This window comes from Anolis sagrei, chromosome 4, assembly GCF_037176765.1.
Source record: "Anolis sagrei isolate rAnoSag1 chromosome 4, rAnoSag1.mat, whole genome shotgun sequence".
Classification (NCBI taxonomy): domain Eukaryota; kingdom Metazoa; phylum Chordata; class Lepidosauria; order Squamata; family Dactyloidae; genus Anolis; species Anolis sagrei.
In genome coordinates this window covers 208,006,742-208,033,554 of record NC_090024.1, presented here as the reverse complement: position 1 = coordinate 208,033,554, position 26,813 = coordinate 208,006,742, and the positions used below count along the sequence as shown (strand labels likewise).

Here is a 26,813-nt window from a genome sequence, read left to right as displayed (position 1 = left end):
CTTATCCACAGCACAGCAAACACCACTGGAGGATGAAGAATACAGGTCAGGCAAAGAAACTTTCTGACTGTGAGTATCATGTTGTCATGCATAGTATCTGAAATGTAGAACTTATGTAACCAAAATGCTCCCATTCACCTAAAAGAAGGAGCCAGTACCGATTGCTGTAACTTATTATTTCTATTTTTGCAGCTCTTCCTACATTTAATACTTTCTTGAAGCCTGAGTACAATTTTAAAAACATACATTTTAGTATTTTAAATATACTAAAATGGAAATGGTAAAATACAAAATGTTAATCATTTTTCAAGAATTATATGATTTAAAACATTTCACATCAGAGGCTCAAAAATATTACTCTTAAAGTGGGCAGCATATTCAGGATTATTATTATTTCCACATTATTTCTGCCTGTGGCATGAAATGTTCTGTGAAAAAATTGCTGGATAGTTCCCAGGTTGCAAACAAGATAGGTTCTTAAGCTGAGTTTATATATAAGTCAGGACAGGTACATTTTTAAAGTGTAACTCCTGGTGTACATATACATATACATGTGTGTGTGTGTGAAGCTTTGGATAGCATAGGGAAGGGTTAACACCTCTGTTGTATTTATTTTGCTAAGACCAAAAACTTCCTATCCTAATCAAAAGTTCTGACAAATGCCTCGTCTGTCTACTAAAAATAAGCCCACCCAATTTCTTTTATGTTGCTCAACCAGGGACCAACAATTTGAAATCTAACTAGTAATGCCAACCCACTCTTTTCTCCAACAACATTGCTGTCAATCAGTGCTGGATGGCTGCTGTACATGCATTTCATTTGCAGAATCCACGTCCCTTCACGAGACATGCAGCCTGCTCCTGCGTGTCCAAACTGGGTGCCAGCTGGCACAGACAACATGGCATGGGAGCAACAAGGCCAGAGGAGTTAAATTTAGGTTCAGGGAACGTTAGTTATGACCCTTTTATCTGAAAACTGCCTGCCAAACAATCTGAAAAGCAAAGCCAAGATGGTCACGGGAAAGCAGATAAACTTTCTCTTCTCTAAGTAATTTTGTTCTACAAGCTGACACAATATGAAATGTGCAGCGAGCATAGTTCAGTGCACACTTTCACCATTATAAGCAGTCCCAGATGCAATGCCCAAAAACTCAAGCGTAAGAAGGATCAGGTAGCAAATGACAGGAAAGCTCTTTGTTGGGAATCTGTGGAGAAGCTTTAGGATGTGTCATGTTCTATCTATTCATGTTGTTGTATCATATCATTACTGCATGTCTGTTACGTAATATGTAGTTTGCTATGGAGAGTTAACACAATTGCAAATGGGGACCTGAGCAGCTTTTAAAAACTGTTAGCTGAAGCTAACTGCCAAGCCAGGTGCTGATACAGCCTATCAAACTGACAAGGCACCTGATAATAAACAAGATGAGCTATAGATTTGTTTTGAGGACAACTTGACACCCAAGTTACTTGGCCAATGACGAAAAAGACCACAAAAAGCGTAACAGACAGGATCTTTAGAGCAATGGGATCAATGTGTTGAAATAATAATAATAATAATAATAATAATAATAATAATAAACTTTATTTATACCCCGCCACCATCTCCCCAATGGGGACTCGGAGTGGCTTGACCTGAAGAAGCTTAAACATATTGGAAACTGTCACTTCAGACAATAACTTTTTTTTAGTGTCAGGAGCAACTTGAGAAACTGCAAGTCGCTTCTGGTGTGAGAGAATTGGCCATCTGCAAGGACATTGTCTAGGGGACACCTGGATGTTTTGATGTTCTACCATCTTTGTGGGAGACTTCTCATATGTCCCCGCATGGGGAGCTGGAGCTGACAGAGGGAGCGAATCCACACTCCCCCCGGATTCAAACCTCTGACCTGTTGGTCTTCAGTCCTGCTGGGGCTCCTTATTGTTGGGTTTTTTGTTTGTTTTGAGACAGCAAAGGCATAGAGCTGACATCATCAGACTCAGTAACAATTGCCTAAAAGCACAAACAGGTATGGTTCTGCTTCCTATGTGCCACGTGTGGCATCCCACTGTCCCTCTATCCATAAATTTTCTAAAGCTTTGGCCTCATTTTTAATGCAATGCTTTCAGTGTATCTCTCAAGCAGCATGAGAAGGTCTACCAGCCTTACCTTGTTTCTTCAGCTCATCCATCAAAGTCTTTGTGAAATCATGACCATCCCTTAGTGTTACAAAACAGTAGAGGCACTCTCCCTTCACTGGATGTGGGTGGCTCACCACGGCTGCCTCCGAGATAGCGGAGTGCTCCACCAAGGCAGACTCCACCTCCGCCGTGCTCAGCAAGTGCCCTGCAAGCAAGGGGAACCATAGCACATCTTGAAATGACTCTCTTTATATACATAATTTTTCTGTCATCATGAAAATATTTTTGCACCCTCTCATCCTCCAGTAGTTTCTTCATTTCATTTCTGCATAAAATGAATGCAAATAAAGGCAGCCGAGGAGAGGGGGGACCAACCGACAACTTTTCTTCATATGCAATAGGACAGGGATGGGTAAACTTCACCCCTCCAGGTGTTTTGGACTTCACTCTCTCAATTTCTAACAGCTGGTAGACTGTCAGAATGATCAAAGTGATCCTACAGCAGGGCAATCTGACACCAAGCCACCAAAACCTATTATTATAGGATATAATAAATTACATTTTACAAATTAATTTTTTCTGACTCTATATTGGATGCATCTAGATATTTTAAAAAATCCTCTTAACTGAGAATCCTTTGTTGTGAGGTGATTAGCTGGCCCTGGCTGATTCTTGCAGGCAGGAAGCAGCCAATCTTTAAAGCTGCAAGGCTATTCAATGATAATCAAGGTGATCAATTGCAACATTCATACTTGCCTCAAACAGATAAGAGTTCTTTCTCCCACCCTGGACATTCCACAGATATATAAACCCCACTTGCCTAGTTTCCAACAGACCTCACAATATCTGAGGATGCCTGCCATAGATGAGGGCAAAACATCGGGAAAGATTGCTTGTGGAATATGGCCATACAGCCTGGAAAACTCACAGCAACCCTGTGAGTCTGGCCATGAAAACCTTTGACAACATATCCTCTAAATCTCTCACTGTTTGTCCACTAGATGCATAAAACCTAGTCTTGGAATCCTAAACATTACTTAAATTTTCTTTAGCACACAATAAGCCTGTCCAGTCACAAACACTGGGTCAACTTTGCTTTATGTTGGCTGGATCTTTATTACTACTTGGCTACAAGGTGTCTTCCCATTTGCCCTAATTTACACACTTCGATAATAACTAGGCATAGATCCAAACAGTGTGAAGGAAACACTTCATATAACTAACCAAGACTTGGTATAAAATTGCTACTGTATTGCGTAATAAAAAAAGAAAATATTTCAGGGAACTACATATTCTTGTTCCCAAAAGCCTTTCCTCTTACCAGAAACATTCAGCATGTCATCAATTCGACCTGTGATCCAGTAATAACCATCTTTATCTCTCTTGCAGCCTGGAAGAAATCCAACAAATCTGTCATTTAAGGAAATCATTAGGAAAAGATATACCTGGATTTTGGAATTCTACCAAAATAGGGGTGCAGAAGGTGGATAAGAAACATGCATCACAATGAAACCTGCTCAAAATGCAGTAAGCATAAAAAAGAAACTAAACTAGCAAGAAAGAATATATTTTTTAAAAAACTGAAATGCATCTTTCATGAGGACACTATGGAAAATATCCAGAGCTAATATATTAAATGGGATGTGCCACAGAAATTATCTGCATGCCATGATTTGCCACCCAGAAGCCTTGCACTCTAATTCTGAATATAGAGGAGATGTATGAATAGTTAAAAAAACGGGGCAAAAGCTATGCAATGTTATCAGTTCAGAGCTTCTCCCCTTCAGATTTCACATTTCATGGCTGGCCTCCAATATGTAGACCAAATACCAGAAACTGCTTGAGTTTCAAGGAATCCAGAGGGAGACTAGCCACTTACTCTATATGGTATTCCCACAGCTATCGTTACAGGAAAAATAGGTTAGGAACTGTACATTTTAACCTTTGTTCTCAATATTCCCGCAGTGATCCCAGGATTACAAAATTCTTGTTGATCTGTCCCTTCAAGTCATTTATGGCTTATGACAACCCTAAAGTGACCCTATCACAGGGTTTTCTTGGAAATATTTGTTCAGAGGAGGGTTACCTTTGCCTTCCTCTGAGACTGAGGGAATGTGACTTGCTCAAGAACATTCAATGGGTTTCAATGGGCAAACGGGGATTCGAACCCTGGTCTCTAGGGCTGCAGTCCAATGAACACACTGTACTGGCTCAATTATGAAATGAGCTTCTTACAAATACCAAAAATCAATCTATCCAGCCAACGTATATGTAAAAACAAGGCCACGTTAGAAAGAGAACACAAATGTAAGGGCTATCTCAAGACACAAAATGGAAATGGGTTACACCGCTGATGACTTATATATTTATATCCTGAATTTACCACCTCTATTATTTATTTATTTATTTATTTAGCGCATTTGTACCCTGTCCTTCTCACCCCCGAGGGGGGACTCAGGGCAGCTTTACAACAGGCAACCATTAGATGCTGAACATTATTTAAACAATCATAATTGAAAAAAACAGTTGCAAACAGTTATAAGATAACAATACAGCTCTATGTCAAGATTATCATGTGGAGTTTTACCATCTCCTGTCACATAGTAACCAGGGAACTTTTTGAAGTAAGTAGTTTCGAACCGCTGGTGGTTTCTGTACACTGTGCGCATTATTCCTGGCCAAGGTTGCTTAAAAACCTAAAGGAGAGAACAGGTATGACAAGGTATGACACACAGGGCCAAACAGAAACACACACAATGTTTTGAATATTTTGCATTGCATCATTGCTGTGGATTGCTTCTAAACTCTAACAGAACCCTTGAAACCTTACGTGGCTATGTGCATTATTCTCTTTCTGGTAGTTCTACTGGTGTTACTGTCAGGACCACGAGGCCAGATGAGGATGATGAGGAAGAGGGCTTCCTCTCAGCAGCAGAATCTGAGCCTCAGGACAAGGAACACCCTGATGCTACTAAGGCTGAGCAGGATCAGGCCTTTCCAGGAAAGGAAGCACCTGAGCCGGATCAGAAGGAGAAGGAAGAACAGGTGTTGGCTCGCCCTGCCCGGCCAATGCCATTTAGCTGCGACTGTCTAATCGACTGGCTGAAAGAAGAAAATAGCAGCTGCAAAGGTTTATCAGGAGCTGCATAAAAGGCTGATGTTTGGAATAGTTGACTGCTGGAGGCAATCGTTGTTTGGTGCTACAGCCATGAATCCTGCATATTCTTGGACCTGAAACTTTTGGGAATATGCTTGTAGATATTGCATTTGTGCTTTGGAGCTTGGACTACTTTTGGCCATTAGACCTGTGTTTTGAACCCTGGACTACGCCTTGCATATTGGACCTGGACTTGCAGTAAACTTCTGTGTATTTAGACCCCTTGGAATGGACAATGGAATTGGCTTGCTTGCTCCCGTTTACTGAACTGCCTCAGATGTTAAATCCTGGACTGCCTCTGACTACTCTTAGGAGGAAGGCTGCAAACTGCTGATAGTTACATCAAGATAAGGCAGTTGATGGACCGAATTATTTCAGCCAGAAATACTCAAGTTCAAATCTAAGAAGCTGGATTAGACAAGTTGCTATCTCACAACTTAACTGGGTCATGTCAGTGTAATTAGGTCAAGTGTAAATTTATTGAAAAACAATCGGGATATGTACCACCATTGTGGAATTACGCTGAGAGCAATGCCTCAGCACAATTCTACAGAGGCCAAGATAATTCAGTACACTTCCAAACCTTATAATGCTTAAAGTGTAGAGTGGTGAAAAGCTTTCCATTGATATTTCCCCCCAGGTATTTTCCCATTTTTAGATATTGTTTTATAATATTAATAACACAGAGAAGAAATATGGCACATGTCAAATGGAGAAGCAATGCCAGTCAAATCTAAAATCAAAGCTATAACTAGCTTCCTTTCAGGGAAATCTCCCTAGGAAACATAAATATTTATGGTCACCAGATGTCAGGCACAAGAAAACGATTACACTATTTAGCACAATTTTTGTTCCTGGATTATGAATGTCATATCCTAATTGGTTCTATTATAAAAACATGAAAAAGGTTTATTAAAATACAAAAAAGTTTTTGCAGGGCATCCTGCAGCACCCTTTGCTATAGTTTTTCAATAAATATCTCATCAAATCTCAACCAATTCGACAGTTTGTTGCAGCCACAAAAACAAAGTTTCTGGAGTATAACAACTACTTTCAAAGTAACTACTGCACAATTAAACAGGAATAACACTTTAAAACCAGGAACAGAAAATGTTTCAAATTTTGTTACATAGTGTCATTGGGGCTTTCATCCCCAATTACTTAATAATCTAAATAATATAAAAGAATTTGATGTCATTGTCTTATATTAACAAATTTTTCAGAAAAAAACAATTACCTAGGAAAGGCTAAATTTGTATCAATGTAGTATTTAGGCTGATGGCTCGAATCCAGGAAACAGGGTGAGCTCCCACATGTTTTTGAACTGCCAACCTAGCAGTTCGAAAACATGCAAATATGAGTAGATCAATAAGTACCGCTTCTGCGGGAAGGTAACAGCACTCCTTGCAGTCATGCTGGCCACATGACCTTGGAGGTGTCTACAGACGTCTGCTCTTCAGCTTAGAAATGGAGGTGAGCACCATCCCCCAGAGTGGGACATGACTAGACTTAATGTCAGGGGAAACGTTTACTTTGTTAATATTTAAACTGATATTTATGCTTTATTTAGTTTTCCTCCCAACCAGATATCTCCTTTAACTTTCTTGGGGGGGGGGGGGTCCTGAAATAGTTACATAAAATGTTAGTTTATTTGTTAAGTATTAGTAAAACTATTATTATTATTATTAGTAGTAGTAGTATTTTCATCCTGTCTTTCTCCCCATAGAGATTAAAGGCAGCTGACAGTGACATGACACAATACAATAAAAAAATAAAAGGGGGAATGCATAAACATGTGAATACAAAAAAAATAAAACCCAAATATTTGTGTCATGAGTGTAAAAGTTAAATACAATGGAAAATTACATTTACAAAAATATACTAAACTAACATTCTAAATGAGATCTCAAGTGAAAAGCAACAAAGAAACTGGAGTCAAATTTTCTGAAAGGCTTATGTCAATAGGAAATGGAGTCAGTAATACTAGATCACTGCACTGAAACCACAACCAAAGCTCTGAATAGCCCAGTGGTTTCATATGCAACTTGCTTTCCCCTCTGCAATATGAACAGACAAAATGGCATCATCTTTCATAAACAGAAATGTAGTGATCAGACCAAGAACTTGGAGAGTGTCCAAGCAAATCAGTCACCTTTCCCAAAGTGTTTTTTTATAGCCACTGAGACTTTATTCTGAGCACTACTCCATTCTCCAGTTATGGTTCTATACTGCTGATTCTGCTTATTATTATTATTATTATTATTATTATTATTATTATTATTATTTATACCCCACTTTATCTTCCCAAAGGTAACTGAAAGCGGGGTACTTGCAAATCTTAGGCAATATCTGTTCTGATTAAATAGTTCAAATCTTCTTCACTCTCCATGAGAAATGTAATTGTTACCTTTTGGAATTGGAATGCAATTGTTACTTTTTGGACTACAATGCTTAAAATCCACCAATCATGCTGGGTGGAAGATTCTGGGAGTTGTACGCCAGATAAGCAACTTCTCCAAGCTTTCATGAAATATGATCTGATCTGAGCCTGGCTCAAACTCTATAGTGCCAAACTGAGCAAAATCAGCTGTGATATGGAGCATCTGTAACTAGATATCCCGATATTTGTTGCTTTTTGTTGCCACCCACCACAAGCTCACTGTTTGATTGGACGGTGGCGGGAATCCCTTTGTTGTACTTTTCCAAATATAATCCTTGACACAGTAGTCCCTACACAAAATATATTTATTCTGCTGCAGTAAAAAGAAAAATATATGTATCATGCTGGACTTTTGCCTTTGGCAAGAGTAATTGAGCTACTTCTCTAGAAATGTTGTGCCAAACAAAGCCAGTCTCCAGTAACTGATAGTAAGGCATTTTTTCAAGTTCAGTCCAAAACATCACCTTCCATCTTAATCCTCAAAGTATGAACAAGTTATGCAGTGCAGAACAAAGTCTCGCAGCAGGGAAACTCACTTAAGAGCAAGATCTTCAGTGCTCAGATTTTGCCAAAGGAGGCTCTTGCGATCAATGAAACTCTATTGCCTGGGTTTATACAGCAAGAGATTTAGCTTTTTCTTACCAGGTAACCTTCGGCTTCTCCTTCCAGCTCCTCTCCAGACTCATCCAGCACTGCAGGGACCACTCCGAAGAAGGGAAACGTCTGCCAAGAAATATTTATAAGAGAATTTTGAGTAGGTGGAAAATGAAAAATAAATTCTCCCCATGACTGATGGTTACTTAAGCCCAGAGATTAACATAGCCCTCAAAATATTCACCTAAGAAATTTCCACAGCTCTCAAATTATGTCTAAAGATTCTGATTGGCATTCAAGATGGATTTCAAGATGGAAAGTTCTCTTCATCTCCAGTGGTTCTCTACCTGTGGGTCTCCAGGTATTTTGGCCTACAACTCCCAAAAATCCTAGCCAGTTACCAGCTATTAGTATTTCTGGGAGTTGAAGGCCAAAACATCTGGGGACCCACAGGTTGAGAAACACTGGTCTAGACACTGTTGCTCTGAATTGATGTTGCCTTAGAAAAAATATTCCAGTGGGCTTTCAGATTTTGTTGGAATTTAAATCTCACTCCCTTTGAAAACTAGGCATTATGAGCTGATGGGAACCAAAGGGCCACAGGTTCCTCAACCTCCCTTAGAGAACACAAACAATGCTGCTGTTCATAGCTATCTGATTATTTGTGAGATGTTAGCAGAACTAAAGTCTAGAATCAGTTCTTGAGTCATCAGGAAGAAAACCTGCACAAACAGGAGAGAACAAGGAGGAAATGTACTTACAGCTGAGCCTGGCTTCATTGGTGTGGCAAAAGGGAGTGGAGTCAACACATGGCCACCCTGCAGGAGTAAACCAAGCAGACAATGAGTACACTAAAATGTTCCTCTAAAGAGAACAGCAATGCTCTCACCATCTAGCTTAAGCAAAGAGCTCTGTTTCCATGTATAGGATGAATTAAGGTCCTGAAATAATGTAAGCTTTATTGATTGACAAAAGAAAATAAGACTAAAGCTGAGAAAGAAATGTACAAGAAAAGGTTCAAAACCTAAGGCTTAGTGAGGTTTTAGATGGTCATAAAGCCCATTACTTAGCAAAGTTAACAAGAAAAAAAGGTTTATCTCTGTAACAAAAATGTAATTCAGACTCTGGACCAAACTGAGACACCCCAATGATTTTCAGTGCTTTCCTCTTTTATATGCTGTTCTTCTCATGTAAGCACGCAGAAGAATTTAACACTTCAGATGAGAGCACATCTTTTTAGTTTAAAAAACATCATCTTCTGTCATGCATTAATAATCCCAAATTATCCAAAGAAATTGCTCTTTGTTTTGACCTACTTATAGCAAGAGACAGCATGATCAATGGATGTAAAATACAATCAACAGGAGCTAAGTGAGCTGCTTATATTCAGAAAATCTGTTACTTTAAATATGGTGCTTTAATTAACACTTGTAGAACAGAAGGGGAAAATTAAAACAGAGAGGAAGCTCCCTTTTCATCCATTTCCAAGAGGACCCTCTCTCTTCAAGTAATGGAAATTTCAATGAGGTTTTATTCCTTTAAATTATTATTTCTATCACAATGCACCATGTTGAATAAGCAAAAAAGGAGCTGAAAAATAAATAATGCCACACATTTGGCAGTAAAGCTAAGCAGTAGCAACATGGAATTAAGTTACTAGTTGCTTTTAACAGCGAGAGATGTAATTCAGGATTTTTCAGTAGAATGGATTATCCACTGAATGATTACTCATTAATCTCATTAATCTCCATGTGTGTGGTGGCTCAGTCCGAAAAAATACGTGGGGAAAATGAAGGGTCCCATGGATCGCTGTCTTGCACGATACCCAGGAGAAAAAACTTTGCCTTTCACAATTTTTTCTCAGAATGTCCTACATGTAATATTTGAATTGGCCATTTGGGGGAACCAGAAAGCAGTCATGGCAACATAATAAAATGTATATAAAAACCTTTTGTTTTATATTTTTTTAATTCACAGTTCTGCTAGATGACATGAATATATTGCCAAGGAAGAACACTTGCATAATAAAACACACCCATAGCAAGTTTGTAAGAAGAGCACTTGTGTAATAAAATACTTATAGTAAATTTGTAGGTGAAAGCTCAACATCCAAAGAATGAGAAGAATGAGAAGAGAATGCTTTAAATGTGCCACGTATGCATGCACATACAGAAGCATGTACACACACACACACAAATAATTTATTCAGAAGGCAGAGAAGTAGCAAAAAACTCACCGTCTCTGTCTGCCAGAAGGTATCCACGATAGGACATCGCTCTTCACCAACCACCTTGTAGTACCAGAGCCAGGCTTCAGGGTTTATGGGCTCCCCGACGGTTCCTAGCACCTTCAAGGACTTCCTGCTGTATCTGTCACAAAAAGGAAAGTGGATTTCAAAAGAGAGAACCTCCAAACAGAAAACTGATCTCCAGCTTCATGCCTTTTAAGGCTAATGCTATACAACACAAGAGATAATTGGTAAACACATAAGGATATTTCCAGGAATCCAGAGTATGTATGTGTCACCAAAGAGTAATGTCATATATTGATTCTGATTACAGCTCAGTATAGCCAAAAGCTCTCCACAATCCAAAACTGGCTACCAGAAATGCTGAGAAATGAACACAACTTCTTGCATTTGCATTCAAATGGCATGCTCTTCCAGTGAGCTACATCCAGAAAGCAGGTGGGAGGGACGATGGGATCACAAAGATTTGACACATACAAATATCAATCCAAAGTATTAACAATAAAACATAAGAAAAATTAACCACGACCATCTATCTTACTTAGGCGATCCCTCGTTGTCCGAGTAGGATAGTCTTCCAAGATCAGTGTACCATATATACTCATGTATAAGTCCATCTCTTGTACTAGTTGAGGGCAGGTTTGAGGTCATAATTATGGATGTTGATATAACCTGTGAATGACTCGGAAATTATTCAACCAAGGGGGGAAGACCACCAATGCCATCTTGAGAGATGGAGGTTTCAACCCTTTCCCCATCCAGGCATTCAAAAAGGCTAGAAATGGGAAGAGAGGTTTTTTAAAGGTTCTCCCCGGATGCACTAAGCCCTTGTTTTTTGCCATGAGAAGGAGGTGGTTCCTTTATTGATAAGAGTTAAGAATCGAACTCAAAATGCTCCATGGATAAGTTGACCCAGGTTTTGGGGTTGATTTTTTTGACTAAAATTTCTAGAAAGTATACATGAGTATAGAGGGAATTTACAGTATAAGCAAAATTTTTAAAAATCATAAGGTCATGTTCTAACTATAAATGACACAACCAGGAGGCAGGCTGTCCAATACACTGCTCAGATTGCCAAATTATAGTCAATAAATTTCTAACATACTGCAATTGCCACAGTCAAGAACAAACAACTATAAGTGCAGCTCTCTAAAACATATTCAGACATTTTCCAGAAGCCACTAACGTGCAAAGAAAGCAATGAGTCCCCACCAAGCTTCATTCCCTCTCCCAGAAACCCACTCTTCCTGACAAGAGCACAGGGTTTGTTTTACTTCATGTTCAGTTCCAGTTCTGAATTTCCATGCTGCAAAAACCATGCTTACTTCTTAACAGGCTCATCTCCATACTTCATGAGGAGTCGGATGGCAGTGGGTGCTGTGTAGAACTTGGTCACCTTGTATTTGTCAATGATGTTCCACATACGGCCAACGTCTGGGTAAATGGGAAGTCCTTCAAACTGTGTAGAAGATATAGTTACTGAAATGGGTTCCCACCACTGCTACGTCTAGCACATGGCATATTTCCCCCCACCCTACAATGCTTATATGGCCCACCAATGGTGCTTAGACCAGATGCTTTCTTAACAAAACTGAAGTAGAAAGAAGAGAAGGCTGACTTGTTAGATCAAGAAGACATTTTCCTTTGTTCTAATTAGCCCTGAACCATAATACAAAAGATGGATTTGGGAACCACATTCATTTCCAATCAAATACTTTAGCTACTTTCGTATTAATGAGGTCATTCATTGCACATCACACAGATGTTGTGGGATATTCAGACTTGAAGTATGAAGATGACAAAAACTTCTTTAGTTCTATTTTTCACATGACAACATTTCATCACAGAACTCACTAAGACACTGGTTGCTCCATTTGCCAAAGGCCCATATGTGAGATAGGAATGGCCGGTGATCCATCCAATGTCAGCTGTGCACCAGTAAATGTCCTCTGGATGGTAATCGAACACATATTTAAAGGTAGCAGCAGTGAAAATCATATATCCACCTATCGTATGTACAACACCCTGAAACACAGAACACAGGAAATCCACTGAACTACTAGGGTTTTGGTGTGGTTTTTTGTTTTGTGAAAATGTCAGTGGAGGAAGAAATACCACCACCATGTATTTCCCCAAACATTTTAGTATTGGCCAAATATATGAATAGCTTGGCAGAATAAGAGCAGGAAACGTAAGTAAATAACTTGATAACCAATCACATTGCATTTCACTCAAACAAAGGGAAATCGATTTACCTTGGGTTTCCCAGTTGACCCACTGGTGTAGAGAATAAATAATTCATCTTCTGCATCACACCAGACAGGATCACACTCCTTGCTGGTATTTTTAATAACATCATGCCACCAAACATCAACTTCTGGATCCCAAGGTACCTAAAGAAAATCAAACAGTAAAAATCATAATATTTAAAGTCAGAGAAACTGGATAAATGTCCCGGAGCTCTTGATCCTTAGCTGAAGACTCTCCCGTCAGAACCTGTGGACTATTTTGTCTTCTGAAGTAAAGCCATACATATATCATTTCCCCTCTTAGCGTAATTTTCCTCCTTATTGGCTGCAGCAAGAAGAATCTTCAGCAGATTTTAATAAAAGGTCTCGTTCATTTGGGTTGTGTCCCTAACACCAGCCCAGCTTCTTCTACCAACACTAGCATCATCCAATTTGCTACAATTTGTTGCCATTATATTGTAGTTATAAAGCACACAAATACTCATTCGAGGAAAATCTAAGGACATGCCCGCATGGCAGTCAAGAAGGTTTTGGAAAACCAAATGCTTCTAAAAAAAACATGCAACAATGACAGCATGCATTTCAGCTCCTCATTTTAGCAAGGCAAAACCAATCAGCAGCTGAAGATATCAGATGTAGATGATATCATTTCATCATGTGCTTTCTATACATCTGCCATACAATGTCTTATTGTAATCCAAACAACAGTGACTTGTACAACATTTATTGTCAGTTGTTTTGATTTTCTTGTGGTGTTTTCATTCACATTAGCTATACTGAGAACAACTATGGTAAGAAAGTAGGATATATAAATATGTAAAATTTTAAAAAATCTACATAGTTGAACACTATTATCAGTCCATATTGGACACTTGTGTGCGTGTGCATGAATACATGTATACACTGAGGCTCAGAGACTACCACATGAGGATTCAAATTAAAGATTTTAAATGTAAAGGGCAAGCATAAAAGCAAAAAAATATATAAAAAAATCAACTAGGCAGGAACTTCCCCGTTTTTGTAGTTCAGTCTTAGCCAACATATTAAAACAACTCTAATGTTCAACTTTCAGTTAGTCCAAGAACTACCACCCTCTAACTGGCAGGACAACAAGACCACTAGAAGCTTTGGTGCTTGCATGCAGAGACATGCATATCTGTATGCTTTCCTACGTAAATTAAATGTATAAAGCAAGCACTTATGCTTTACATTTCACTCAGGTCAAATAATAGGCCAACATGATGCAAATCAACCAGATTTGTGATGACTGTATTAGGCCATGAAGATAATCTTCTGGCCTAAAATGCTAAAGGCCTGTCTACAGTCCAGTAAGCACCTATATAGCCTCACTTCTTCCAGCATTCATCCCACATTTTAGTTCTCAACCTGGGGTCCCCAGATGTTTTTGGCCTACAATTCCCAGAAATCCTAACAACTGATAAACTGGCTGAGATTTCTGGGAGTTGTAGGCCAAAAACATCTGGGGACCCCAGGTTGAGAACCACTGTTCTAGCAGGACAGAACTGCAACTCTGCTATCAAGACATATCCATAAGAACACAGAAAGTTACCCTGCAGGCTCAGGACAGGGCTCCTTGGATTTATTCAGGGGAAGTGAAAGTCCCTGGCTGTCACCACTGCCCTAGTATATATGGTATTTTATTCCAGTCTCATTCATGGTTACATCTGATTATTATATACCAAAAATAATAAAAATAAAAATAAGGCAGTAGCACAAACTCCAGTTTGGGTGTAACTGATTCTAATAAACTGAATTAATTAAAAAAAAACCAAGAAAGAAACAAAGGAATCTTCCTGAAAGGAAACAAATGCATTTGATTTTAGCTGAATTTAAGAATGCATAGATGAAAAATGACTTAAGCAAAGCTGCTGGTAAAAAGTTGTCATAAGCTACCATAAGTCGAAGTCGACTTGACAGCAGATAGCATCAAGTCAACAGAGCAAAACCTGACTTGCTTTAATAGATGGTGTGGAAAGTTTGTGCAAGGTGCAAAACTACCTGCTATCAGGAACAGGATATCCTCATACATATCTCTCATATTTTCGTACCACCTTTAAATGAGCTTTAATGTTCAGTGCAAACACTCATAAAACTTTAGAAAGGAGGTCACAAAGTCATCTCTTTGAAAGGGAAATGATATCCCTTACCATTCCTTTTTTTTTTTTTTTTGGGGGGGGGGGGGGGACTGACTGATTCAACACTATAGTGAATTATAACACTATAGAACAAGAAATACTACACACACACACCCCAACTCATGCAGAATAGTAATTAATACTAAAACACGTACAGCATGAATATGTAAGAATCTTATTCTTAAGTCCTGCTATTAGGAACATGCTTCTTTAGGAACATGATATTGCTGTCAGGTATAACCAAATACTGCTATTGTTTACATTCATATCACACCTGCATTACACTATATTGTATCAATATATTAGCTATTCATTTATAGGCTTTTCATTCTTCATGAAAATGTTTGGCAATCTCTGTCAACACTAATTGCTTGATTACAGATTGGTAGGCAAGGCCCAATTAATTAATTAATTAATTAACTTATTCAGGCTGATTTATGGACCTGATATTGGAGCACTATGGGAGTATAGAAAAGAAACCAAAGTTGTTTTAAATGCATGGCCCATGAGGAAAAGACTGCAAAAGTGTAATATTTACTACATCTTGGCTAAAGGGCACACATTATTTTGCATTCTAGACAACTGGATGGAGATGATAGGGTTCATTCACAATAGTACAGGGCCTTATGAGTTCCTGAACTAATGTTATTTCAACAGTAACAACTTGGCTTAACATAAATGGAGGAGCCACCTGGGATAGTTGTTGAAGATACTATTGCCAATACATTATGCTGGAACAGAAACCTTCCAGTCTGGTTCTTGATCCATAGCTGTTCCTTTGCAGAAAACTTTATGATGCAATTTGAGAAGGCTGCTGTCTCACTGAGGCACTTCATCTGTTTTTGCTGATGCTGCTGGTCTGGAACCACCCTCTGAGCACCTGTGGTGCTGGACGTATAATCTTGTTTGGTCTCAGACATTGATCTTGCTGTGCAACCCTACCAACCGCAGTATTTCTCCTATTTCATGTTCTCCTTTACTTGAGGAGGAAACCACTTTCATTTTACAAAGCCCCAGTTTCCTTCTGCAGTTCCAGTTGGCTGTTGTGAAGAACCACCTTCTTGGACTTCTTTCAGATCCACCTTTACCAACAATAGTTTCTGTTGAAGCCCTTCTTTGTCACCCTATGAAGTTCCATAAAGTTTACCTCTTCATGGAACTTTAGTTGTTCCTTTACTCTATAATGCCAACCTTCACCTCAGCTTTGTGTCTATCTGTCATGGCTTACAAGACAGCTGGAAAGAAGCAGTAGAGATGAGAGAATACCAAAGATATTCTGGCAGCAGAAATTGGTTCTCTATCAGATTTGTAATACAGTGATACTGAAGAGTTGAGGACTTTTGGAGAAAACTGCCAGACTACCAAGACAAATCTCCAGAACATGCAAAACAGAGTACAAGTATATTTCAGACTTAATTGTAAGAACTCTGGAATGTGTTATTAATTATATTTGGAAGCTATAATCAACAAATGTAAAAAACTAATTGTGTTTAGCAATAACTCCTATCAGTTTGGATAAAAAAGCAGATGGCAAAACTACTATTTCCATAAAAATCACCTTTTAAGACAACTTTATTGCAAAGGAAATAGTGAGGCAACTATTTTAATCTGATTATGGTTTGTTAGTAAATAAGAGTGAAATAAATAAGCCTAGATGTAAACTTCAGACCATTCATACAAACAAACAAAAATGGTTATTTATATACCTGTGAAATAAAGAAATTGGCTCAACTATTAGGACAAAAGCATGAGTGTGGCCACTCCACGAGTCCTCAAAGCTGTTTCAATTGATGGCATGGATCCAACAACAAAACCCATGAAAGGTGCATCAACCCATTGAGCGTGAACATGCTGTACAATTTCAAGGCCTCAGCTGGCAGTTCCAGATCTAGTCATTTCCTAAGGGAATATTTCTATTTAGAAGCCCAGATTTCCTCTGACACATGCCTTTTCCTTTTTCTTCTTTTGTTTGCCTTTGTGTGTTGGTGGAGAAAATTCTAATGATACTTTAGGTAAATACAAGAGACACTAAAAGTTGTTAGTGCTACTACAACAGAGTCACTGTCCCACTCCAACAAACCCGAGTTGGTGGCATGTTGCATGACACTCCCCTTCCACCACTTGGGACAGTGAGGTCTATGACTAACATGCAAGTACTGGAGTTAAAAGGCCACACATCGCCGTGCAGTGAGAGAGAAAGAGCAGACTAGGAGGAGAGGACAGCAGTGCTGGAAAGGGGAAGCAGAGCAGAGAAATGCTAAAAGAAAGCTTCTGCTACACAGTAAATACCTTAGGATGGGCTTTCTTTGAGCTCTCAGTCTTTTTCTCCTGTTAAAAATCCATACAGAGAGGATATGAGGTTTGAAAAGCAGAAAAAATGCACTGGGCTATTATTTAATACCATGCTGGCAAGGAAAAGCGAGTGACAGGGACAGCTGCTGGATGGCAGAAAAGCTCTCCTTTTGAAATACAAAATAAAGTCTCAGGACCACAATAGTCTTCTCAGCTGGCTCTACTCCAGAGCTTTGCCATCCCATGGAAAGAAACCAGGGCCACCTGCATGTGTGAATGCAGGTCATCCTCTTGCTTTAAGAAATTACTCTGCCAATCAGCTTCCGGATGGAGAGTCTTACAGAAGACCCTGCCATGAACAAACAAAAAAGGTAACACATAACTAAAGGGCTAGGAAACAACACTTGTGGAGGTGCTATAAAGCCATCAAACACCCTTGTCCCAACAGAGATATTTATTTTGCATACTGTAGATTGCATCAAAAAAGGACAAAGGTTGCTGTCACTTCCCTAATCAAGTAGCAACCCCATTTGTTTACAAAACTTTACTGGCTCTTCCATCACGTTCCTGTTCAATAAGTCTGAGGCACTTCGCTTAACCCACACAAAATGCACACACAGAGCTGGCAGAGGTCTAGTCCTAGAACAGAAATGAACAGATGGATATGTGAATCTACTAGAAAATCTTGCATGATCTGTGGTAGATCTACAAAGATCCCAAACTCCCAATTGGGAAACCAGAACTGACGCTGAATGGGAAAGGACTCTGTGTTACAATAACAAAATGTTAAGAATGTACTTAGAGGAATCCTGTGTTTTAATTCAAAGTATCGTTTTTATCTTACACTTTGTTTGCATTAGTATATCTCAGGCCTCTTCTACACTGTCCTATATCCCAGAATCTGATCCCAGATTATCTTCTTATCCCATATTATCTGGCATTGTAAACTCAATATAATCCAATTCAAAGCAGATAACCTGGGATGAGATCCTGGGATATAAGGACAGTGTAGAAAGGGCCTCAGGCTTTACTAAAAGAGTAAGGCATTGCAGTGATGACCTTTGCCCACCACACCCAAAAAGAATGGTGGAGCTATGAACAATAGGATTTGGCAATACAGATCATTCTATTTAGCCGACTGGTGTACAAGTGGACTGTAACGAAGTCTTGATTGATTGAAGTGCTGGATATGCCAACAAGTGATGTAATTCTGCAATGATACTAGTAATCCTCTGTACCAACATTATTAGTGGTAATAAAGCTGAAAATATCTGTTTCAGATGCCCATTTCCATTTTTCAGTTGCACTTCCTTACCAGATTCTTTATGAAGTAAGGATGGAACACTGATGATACAAAGAACTGATACGGATGTAGAATGATAGAAGGTAGTATGCAAACATACTTTATCATACCACATACAATGCTGACTCTCAGTGTGGTGACATATGCACACAGAGAGACCCTTTTTAGTTAATGCAAACTTCTTATAGGTGCTCTCCCTCTGTATTTCCAAAGAAATGAGTACCCTCTGAAAATGTCTCTACCATTTATAATAAATGAAAATGTGGAAAAACACTAATTGTTCATCCTTTTGCGAGCACAATCTGTTTTTTAAGCAAAAACACAAAACAAGAGGCAGGCCCATAGCCAGGATTTTGATTCGGGGGGGGGGGGGGGCTGAGTCTGAGTGAAAGAGGGTCTACCCTAGCAAACCTTTTGTATCGTTACCCCAATAACCCCATGCATATGGGATATATTGAGTATGGTGATCAGATCATGATATGAATAAACGTAACAGTTTAAATGTTGCACCAGTAAGGCCTTTTCGCGAACCACCATGAGAATTTCGGGGGGGGGGGGTGAAGCCCCTCAAGGCCCCCCCCCCCCGGCTACATGCCTGACAAGAGAGCTTCTTCTTATCCTTATTTACAAAAAAACTGCACTGTCTTAAGAGTTACTCTGAAATCCTGGCGTCTGCCTTGAGCTCTATTTGTGGAAGAAGAAACGGGGGAAATCCAATGAATAAATAGCTTCCACAGGAGAGGCTGTAGGAGGCAGGGAAATAGGACTGGAAAGATATCACCAATATAGGGTGACTTCAAAAAGGCAATTTATTTACATACCAACTCAGATTTCCACATTCCTTTCTACAGCCTTACTGCACAAGAAAGACACTGGTTGTTGTTGTTGTTCATTCGTTCAGTCGTCTCCGACTCTTCGTGACCTCATGGACCAGCCCACGCCAGAGCTCCCTGTCGGCCGTCACCACCCCCAGCTCCCTCAAGGTCAGTCCAGTCACTTCAAGGATGCCATCCATCCATCTTGCCCTTGGTCGGCCCCTCTTCCTTTTGCCTTCCACCTTCCCCAGCATAATTGTCTTCTCTAGGCTTTCCTGTCTCCTCATGATGTGACCAAAGTACTTCAACTTTGTCTCTAGTATCTTTCCCTCCAGTGAGCAGTCGGGCTTTATTTCCTGGAGGATGGACTGGTTGGATCTTCTCGCAGTCCAAGGCACTCTCAGAACTTTCCTCCAACACCACAGTTCAAAAGCATCTATCTTCCTTCGCTCATCCTTCCCTAAGGTCCAGCTCTCACATCCGTAGGTTACTACAGGGAATACCATGGCTTTGACTAGGCGGATCTTTGTTGCCAGTCTGATGTCTCTACTCTTTACTATTTTATCGAGATTGGACATTGCTCTCCTCCCAAGAAGTAAGCGTCTTCTGATTTCCTGGCCACAGTCTGCATCTGCAGTAATCTTTGCGCCTAGAAATACAAAGTCTGTCACGGCCTCCACGGTTTCTCCCTCTATTTTCCAGTTGTCAATCATTCTTGTTGCCATAATCTTGGTTTTCTTTACGTTTAGCTGCAACCCGGCTTTTGCGCTTTCTTCTTTCACCTTGATTAGAAGGCTCCTCAGCTCCTCCTCGCTTTCGGCCATCAGAGTGGTGTCATCTGCATATCTGAGGTTGTTAATGTTTCTTCCAGCAATTTTCACCCCAGCTTTGCATTCATCCAGCCCCGCACATCGCATGATGTGTTCTGCATACAAGTTAAAAAGGTTGGGTGAGAGTATGCAGCCTTGCCGTACGCCTTTCCCAATCTTGAACCAGTCTGTTGTTCCGTGGTCAGTTCTTACTGTTGCTACTTGGTCCTTGTACAGATTCCTCAGGAGAGAGACAAGGTGGCTTGGGATGCCCATCCCACTAAGAACTTGCCACAATTTATTATGATCCACACAGTCAAAGGCTTTAGAATAGTCAATGAAGCAGAAGTAGATGTTTTTCTGAAACTCCCTGCCTTTCTCCATTATCCAGCGGATATTGGCAATTTGGTCTCTCGTTCCTCTGCCTTTTCTAAACCCAGCTTGAACATCTGGCAACTCTCGCTCCATGTATTGCTGGAGTCTTCCTTGCAGGATCTTGAGCATTACCTTACTGGCATGAGAAATAAGGGCCACTGTACGGAAGTTTGAGCAGTCTTTCGCATTTCCCTTTTTTGGTATGGGGATATAAGTTGATTTTTTCCAGTCTGATGGCCATTCTTGTGTTTTCCATATTTGCTGGCAAATGGCATGCATCACCTTGACAGCATCATCTTTTAAGATTTTAAACAGTTCAGCTGGGATCCCGTCGTCTCCTGCTGCCTTGTTGTTAGCAATGCTTCTTAAGGCCCATTCAACCTCACTCCTCAGGATGTCTGGTTCTAATTCATTCACCACACCGTCAAAACTATCCTCAATATTATTATCCTTCCTATACAGATCTTCCGTATAGTCTCGCCACCTTCTCTTGATCTCTTCAGCTTCTGTTAGGTCCCTGCCATCTTTGTTTCTTATCATACCAATTTTTGCCTGAAATTTACCTCCAATGTTTCTAATTTTCTGGAAGAGGTCTCTTGTCCTTCCTATTCTGTTGTCTTCTTCCACTTCCATGCATTGCTTATTTAAAAATAGTTCCTTATCTCTTCTGGCTAACCTCTGGAATTGCGCATTTAACTGGGCATATCTCCCCTTATCCCTGTTTCCTTTTGCTTTCCTCCTTTCTTGGGCTACTTCCAGTGTCTCAGCAGACAACCATTTTGCCTTCTTGGTTTTCTTTTTCTTTGGAACGTACTTTGTTGCCGCCTCCTGAACAATGTCTCAGACTTCTGTCCATAGTTCTTCTGGGACTCTGTTTACTAAATCTAGTCCTTCAAATCTGTTCTTCACTTCCACTGTATATTCGCTAGGAATGTTAGTGAGATCATATCTAACTGGTCTGTGTATTTTCCCTGATCTCTTTAGTTTTATTCTAAATTGGGCAATAAGAAGTTCATGATCTGAGCTACAGTCAGCCCCAGGTCTTGTTTTCACCGACTGGATGGATGTCTGCCACCTTTGGCTGCAAAGGATGTAGTCAATCTGATTTCGGTGTTGACCGTCTGGAGAGGTCCATGTGTAAAGCCGTCTTTTAGGTTGTTGGAAGAGAGTATTCGTTATACACAGCGAGTTTTCCTGGCAAAATTCTATCAGCCTGCGTCCCGCTTCATTTTGTTCTCCCAGACCATGCTTGCCTGTGATCCCAGTTGTCATTTGACTTCCCACCTTGGCATTCCAGTCTCCTGTAATGAAAATAATGTCTCTTTTTGGTGTATTATCCAGTAGTTCCTGCAGATCCTCATAGAACTGATCTACTTCTGCTTCTTCAGCAGCTGTGGTTGGGGCATATATTTGGATCACTGTAATGTTGAAAGGCTTTCCTTGCACTCGAATTGAGATCATTCTGTCATTTTTTGGGTTGTATCCAAGCACTGCTTTAGCGAATTTCTTATTAATTATGAAGGCCACTCCATTTCTTCGATGTTCCTCTTGTCCGCAGTAGTAGATCTGGTGGTCATCTGATGTGAAGTGGCCCATTCCAGTCCATTTCAGTTCGCTGACCCCCAGAATGTCTATCTTTAGTCTTGACATCTCACCAATAACAACATCCAATTTGCCCTGGCTCATAGATCTTACATTCCAGGTTCCTATGGTGTGTTGATCTTTAGAGCATCGGATTCGTCGTTCACCTCCAGTACCGTCGGCCGCTAGCCTTCCTTTCGGCTTTGAGCTAGCTGCGTCATCACATCTGGGGCTAGTTGAACTTATCCTCTGCTCCTCCCCAGTAGCATTTTGGCCATCTTCCGACCTGGGAGTCCCATCTTCCAATGGCATACCGGCATATCTCTGGTTGTACTGGTCCATTTAGTTTTCTTGGCAAGGATACTGGAGTGGTTTGCCATTGCCTTCCCCAGGGATCACGCTTGGTCTGACCTCTCTGCCACAACCGTCCCGTCTTGGGTGTCCCTTCACGGTTTCGCTCATGACATCATTGAGGTGCTCAAGCTCCAGCGCCCCGACAAGGCGGTGATCATTTGCTGGAGACACTGGTAACTATTACATAAGGCAGATAACTTTATCTAAAGAAGCTAAATGTCAACAAGGATATGGCTGTGTAATTTATAGCTATATCATGGGGGTAGTTTTTCTGTAGCTATATCTCATGAAGGTGCATTTTAAAAGCCACATTAGGTAGGCAGTCAATCATGTGAATCCATTCCATCTAGCTGTTAACCCTAATTTCAGGGGGCAACAACCACACAGAAAGCCTTTAAATGTTAGAAAACATGGAAAGCAATGGTTGCACTCCACTTGTTAAAAATAAAGAGGATTTCCATCCAGATCACAATACAATACTATAATTTTAAAGTCTGAACAAAAAAAAATGCCTCTAGACCACATCACTTCAATCTACAAATGAAGATGGGATTTTTTTTCCAATTCAAACTAATAGAACTAATACAAACCTAAGCCTGTTAAGGAGAAAGCTTTGATGAAGCTTTTCACTCTGAAATCAGTCTTGTGAATTTTATTTTTACAGAAGATTAATTATATGACACATACAAACACACCAAATATATATACAGCTCTTGAAGTCTCTAGCAGTGGACTCATACATATTAATTAACTAAGTGAGAACTAGGCCACAATAAACAGCAAGAACTTCCACTTCTATTCTGACCATTATTAACACTAGACAGACAGATTGTGTGTGTGTGATAGTCAGTAGTACAGGGTTGCCTGGATTTATGGGATTGTGACCATGTTATCTCCATAGGAATAATCTCTAGTTGGAATGTAAATCTTTGCTGATTTGATATTTGCCTGGAAGCACAAGTCATTTCTAATAACTTACTATATCAGAACCTTTCTGCAAGAAATCTGTTTGCATAAAATGCATTGTTTTCTGCATATTGATATATATATATATATATATATATATATATATATATTTACAGAAAAAGATAGTTCTTCTTTGCATGTTCTTTTTTTGTGAGGGAAAGGCCCCAAGTGCAAACCATCTTGCAGTCACAGACCAAATTCATGAGGATCGGAAAATCTGTGATTATTCTTTCTAGCCTCCAATGTCTAGCCTCCAATAAAGATGCTTGGTTCAGGGAACTCTTTGCTCCTGGAAACAATAATGGAAGTACATACAATTGGCTCTCCATACCTACAGATTCTGTATACATAGCTTGAAAAAAACCCTCCAAAATTCAAACCTTTATTTTGCCATTATATACACCATTTTACTAATGGGTCTTGAGCATCCACTGATTTCAGTAGCTACAGCCAGGGCGGAGGCTGGAACCAATTCCCAGGGCATAACAAGAACCCTCCCCGCCCCCTCTCTCTATATATATGAACCTTATTCTCCTGCAACGGTAATATTGGAAACAAGTTACCACTTGATATGAATAAAGCAGCATAGAGTTGAGAAGGGCAGTGGAAATACTTATTAATTGGTATGAGATAATGACAATGGAAATAAGAATATATCAATATGATATTTGTCACATGTGCAAGCAAGAGTGGGAAAAGTGAATGGTCAAAGAAAGCATGACTTTACAACGTAATGCCATTCTAGAAGATTTTAACAGGACACAGGAAAAATATTCTCAGAGCTATATTCAAGCTAGTAAGTCCAGGCCTTCTCAGATCTAAAAGAGGGCCCTACAAATGAAAATGAAGGAAAATGAAAATGAAGGAAAATGAACAACAGTGCCTAAAATGTGGAGAGAATAATGTATATCTTGTAAAGAAAATGAATTAAGTACAGTAATAGTAAGTACGATCTCCATTCTGTGTGCTTTTCTGGAAATAACCCTCAAGGTACTAGTTTCAGAGCACAGTGAGGAAAATACCTTGTTTTTCAGTTTCATCACACATGCTGACAAAGCGGCTATCCAACTCTACTACAATTTGCTACTCACATAAGAGAGAACTATGCCCCATGATTCAAGGAAAGATATAAACGAATCCTGCTACTTCCACAGAGATCTAACAGGATTAAACAAAACACTTGATAGCATTTACAGTTGTATATTTGCTAACTATGCAACTAAGGTTCAGCTGTCTTTGACTATATTGTTGGTATTTAATATATTAAAAGTATTTTATTCAAGTTTTCTGCTTTTATGTTGTTTGTTAAAGGACCACATAAGAATCATAAAACTTATTTGTCTCCTCTCATCAGTAACATCAAAATAACTACCCAGGGAGTGTCACTGATGGCTGGCTAGTGGGTACCCAAACATGTTACATATAAAACTCTCAACAGCCACATAAAGGGGGCATTTCTCTATGCCCCCAGAATGATTGAAATGATACTTGATTTTCTAAATATAATATAGACTTAGTCTTGAATTGCTAATTTTCTAAATATCCTCTTTCCAAAGAATCAGAAAACTACAATTAGCTCTCTGTCTCTCAGAGAAAGTGTTCCAGGAATGATTCCTTCGCATGTTTAATACAGGAAACTTACCTGCACACTCTGGCAGAGTCTTTTTAGTGGTGGGGACTTGCTGCTTGGCCCATCTTGTACCAGTTCCTCTCTTCCTATATGCTTGACCACAATGCATCTTCGCAAAGGGTGGTCCCTAAAAGAAGAGGAGAACTGAAGCCTGGACATAAAGCAAATAGATCTTAGATTACTTTGTTCAGGAAATGAAGAAGCACAGCTGTCCAGCCCTACAAAAAGCTGATAAACAGAGTATTTTTCAGCATAACTTAACCTCTAGAGCAGGCATTGGCAAACTTCAGCCCGCAGGGTGTTTTAAGATTTCAACTCCCACAATTCCTAGCAACTGGTATGCTGTTAGGAATTGTAAGAGTTGATGCACAAAACACCTGGAGGGCTGAATTTTGCCCATGCCTGCTCTAGAGGTTAAGTTATGCTGAAAAACATAATATTCCATTGCTGAATATTTTCTTCTGAGTCTGGTCCCAATTGGAACAGGTATCTTAAATCAACAGCGGCTTTGGGAAGCAACCAATTTTCATTTTCAAAGCACCTCACCAGAAAAGAAAGAAAATGTGAAAAATAAAGTTCCAAACTAGATTATTTAGGAGGAAAAAAACAAGCATTTCTCAAAAGGAACAGATCTAAACTGCACATTGTCTCCAGGTTTATGTATGTACACTTCTGTTTTGGAAATGTTGTTTTATTTTTAAGACCACAATTATAGCACATTTCAACTTACACAAAATTAAAAAAATACCAATGGGAACCCCCTTCTTTCCTGGAGAGATTAAACTTACTTGTCTCTACATTTCTGCAAGGCATCGTCTGCTATTTGCTTCAGGTTAATCAGCTTATCACCTCTATAAAAGGCATCTACAAAACAGCAAGTGAATGGTTGAACTGGTTCACTAGATCAGCCTGTCAAGTACTTGAAGGTCACAAAAAGAAAAAGGAGGAATTCACTTAATGTAAATGGACTACAAACAATGGAATTAAATTAAGGAAAATATTTGCTAAATCAAAGACTGATTGAAGTAATAACAGTATCAACAAAGCAAACAGCATTCAGTAAAACAACTTCTGGAAATGGGAAGGCGTCAAAGTTAAAAGTAAGCAATACTCTCAAAAGCATCCTTGAAGAATGCTCAAAACAAAATGTAAGTGTTTTAGGTCTAATAACAGCATCCTAGAAACTTCACAGAACATTATGAAGCAACTGGCTGGGGAATTGTATGGAGATCTTGATTCGTTGTGTTACGAAATTCTGAAGATGCAATTCCAACAGTAGAGTTCTAAGATGTTGAAATACATTGATTTCACTATTTATTTGGAGCTAGAGCCACATGAAGATGCAAGCCACATGAGAAACATAGCACTAAAAATGCAATCCTTTGCAAGTCTACTCAGAGAAAAGTTCTGTATTTAGTATGCATAGAACTGAAGCCTTAAAATTAATATCAAGGAAAGTTGCGTAAGGGATTTAGTTCATCATAAATAGTTTGGGATTTTGTTTACCTTAAGAAATGGGGAAAATGTCAGGTCAAAGGCTTTTACCATGAGAGATAGAAAATACATTCTAGTAAGACACATATAGAGTGCAATGTTGCAAGAAATAGTTAATTCTTTAATTTCATCCTCATGACTCTCTAACAGCTTGCTGTAACCAAAGCCATCAAATAAAGTATTAGAAGAATAGCTACATTCATGTATCACAGGTCACTGATAATAGTTGT

General features: G+C 39.4%; 1 protein-coding gene across 2 annotated transcripts in view; it reads right to left on the bottom strand.

The window, feature by feature from the left end:
• Nucleotides 1-26,813, bottom strand: part of ACSS2 (acyl-CoA synthetase short chain family member 2) — a 52,938-nt gene that overhangs the window by 3,222 nt on the left and 22,903 nt on the right. Inside the window, exons 6-17 of one of the 2 annotated variants that reach the window (XM_060772366.2) lie at nt 25,878-25,953; nt 25,102-25,216; nt 17,254-17,292; nt 12,815-12,952; nt 12,414-12,584; nt 11,885-12,018; nt 10,548-10,680; nt 9,073-9,129; nt 8,360-8,440; nt 4,708-4,816; nt 3,442-3,510; nt 2,149-2,325 (exon numbers count right to left, since the gene is read on the bottom strand). In XM_060772366.2, the coding sequence (XP_060628349.2) occupies nt 2,149-2,325; nt 3,442-3,510; nt 4,708-4,816; nt 8,360-8,440; nt 9,073-9,129; nt 10,548-10,680; nt 11,885-12,018; nt 12,414-12,584; nt 12,815-12,952; nt 17,254-17,292; nt 25,102-25,216; nt 25,878-25,953 (1,299 nt within the window). The remainder of the gene's footprint in view (nt 1-2,148; nt 2,326-3,441; nt 3,511-4,707; nt 4,817-8,359; nt 8,441-9,072; nt 9,130-10,547; nt 10,681-11,884; nt 12,019-12,413; nt 12,585-12,814; nt 12,953-17,253; nt 17,293-25,101; nt 25,217-25,877; nt 25,954-26,813) is intronic. The other variant, XM_060772367.2, reaches the window with a different exon arrangement.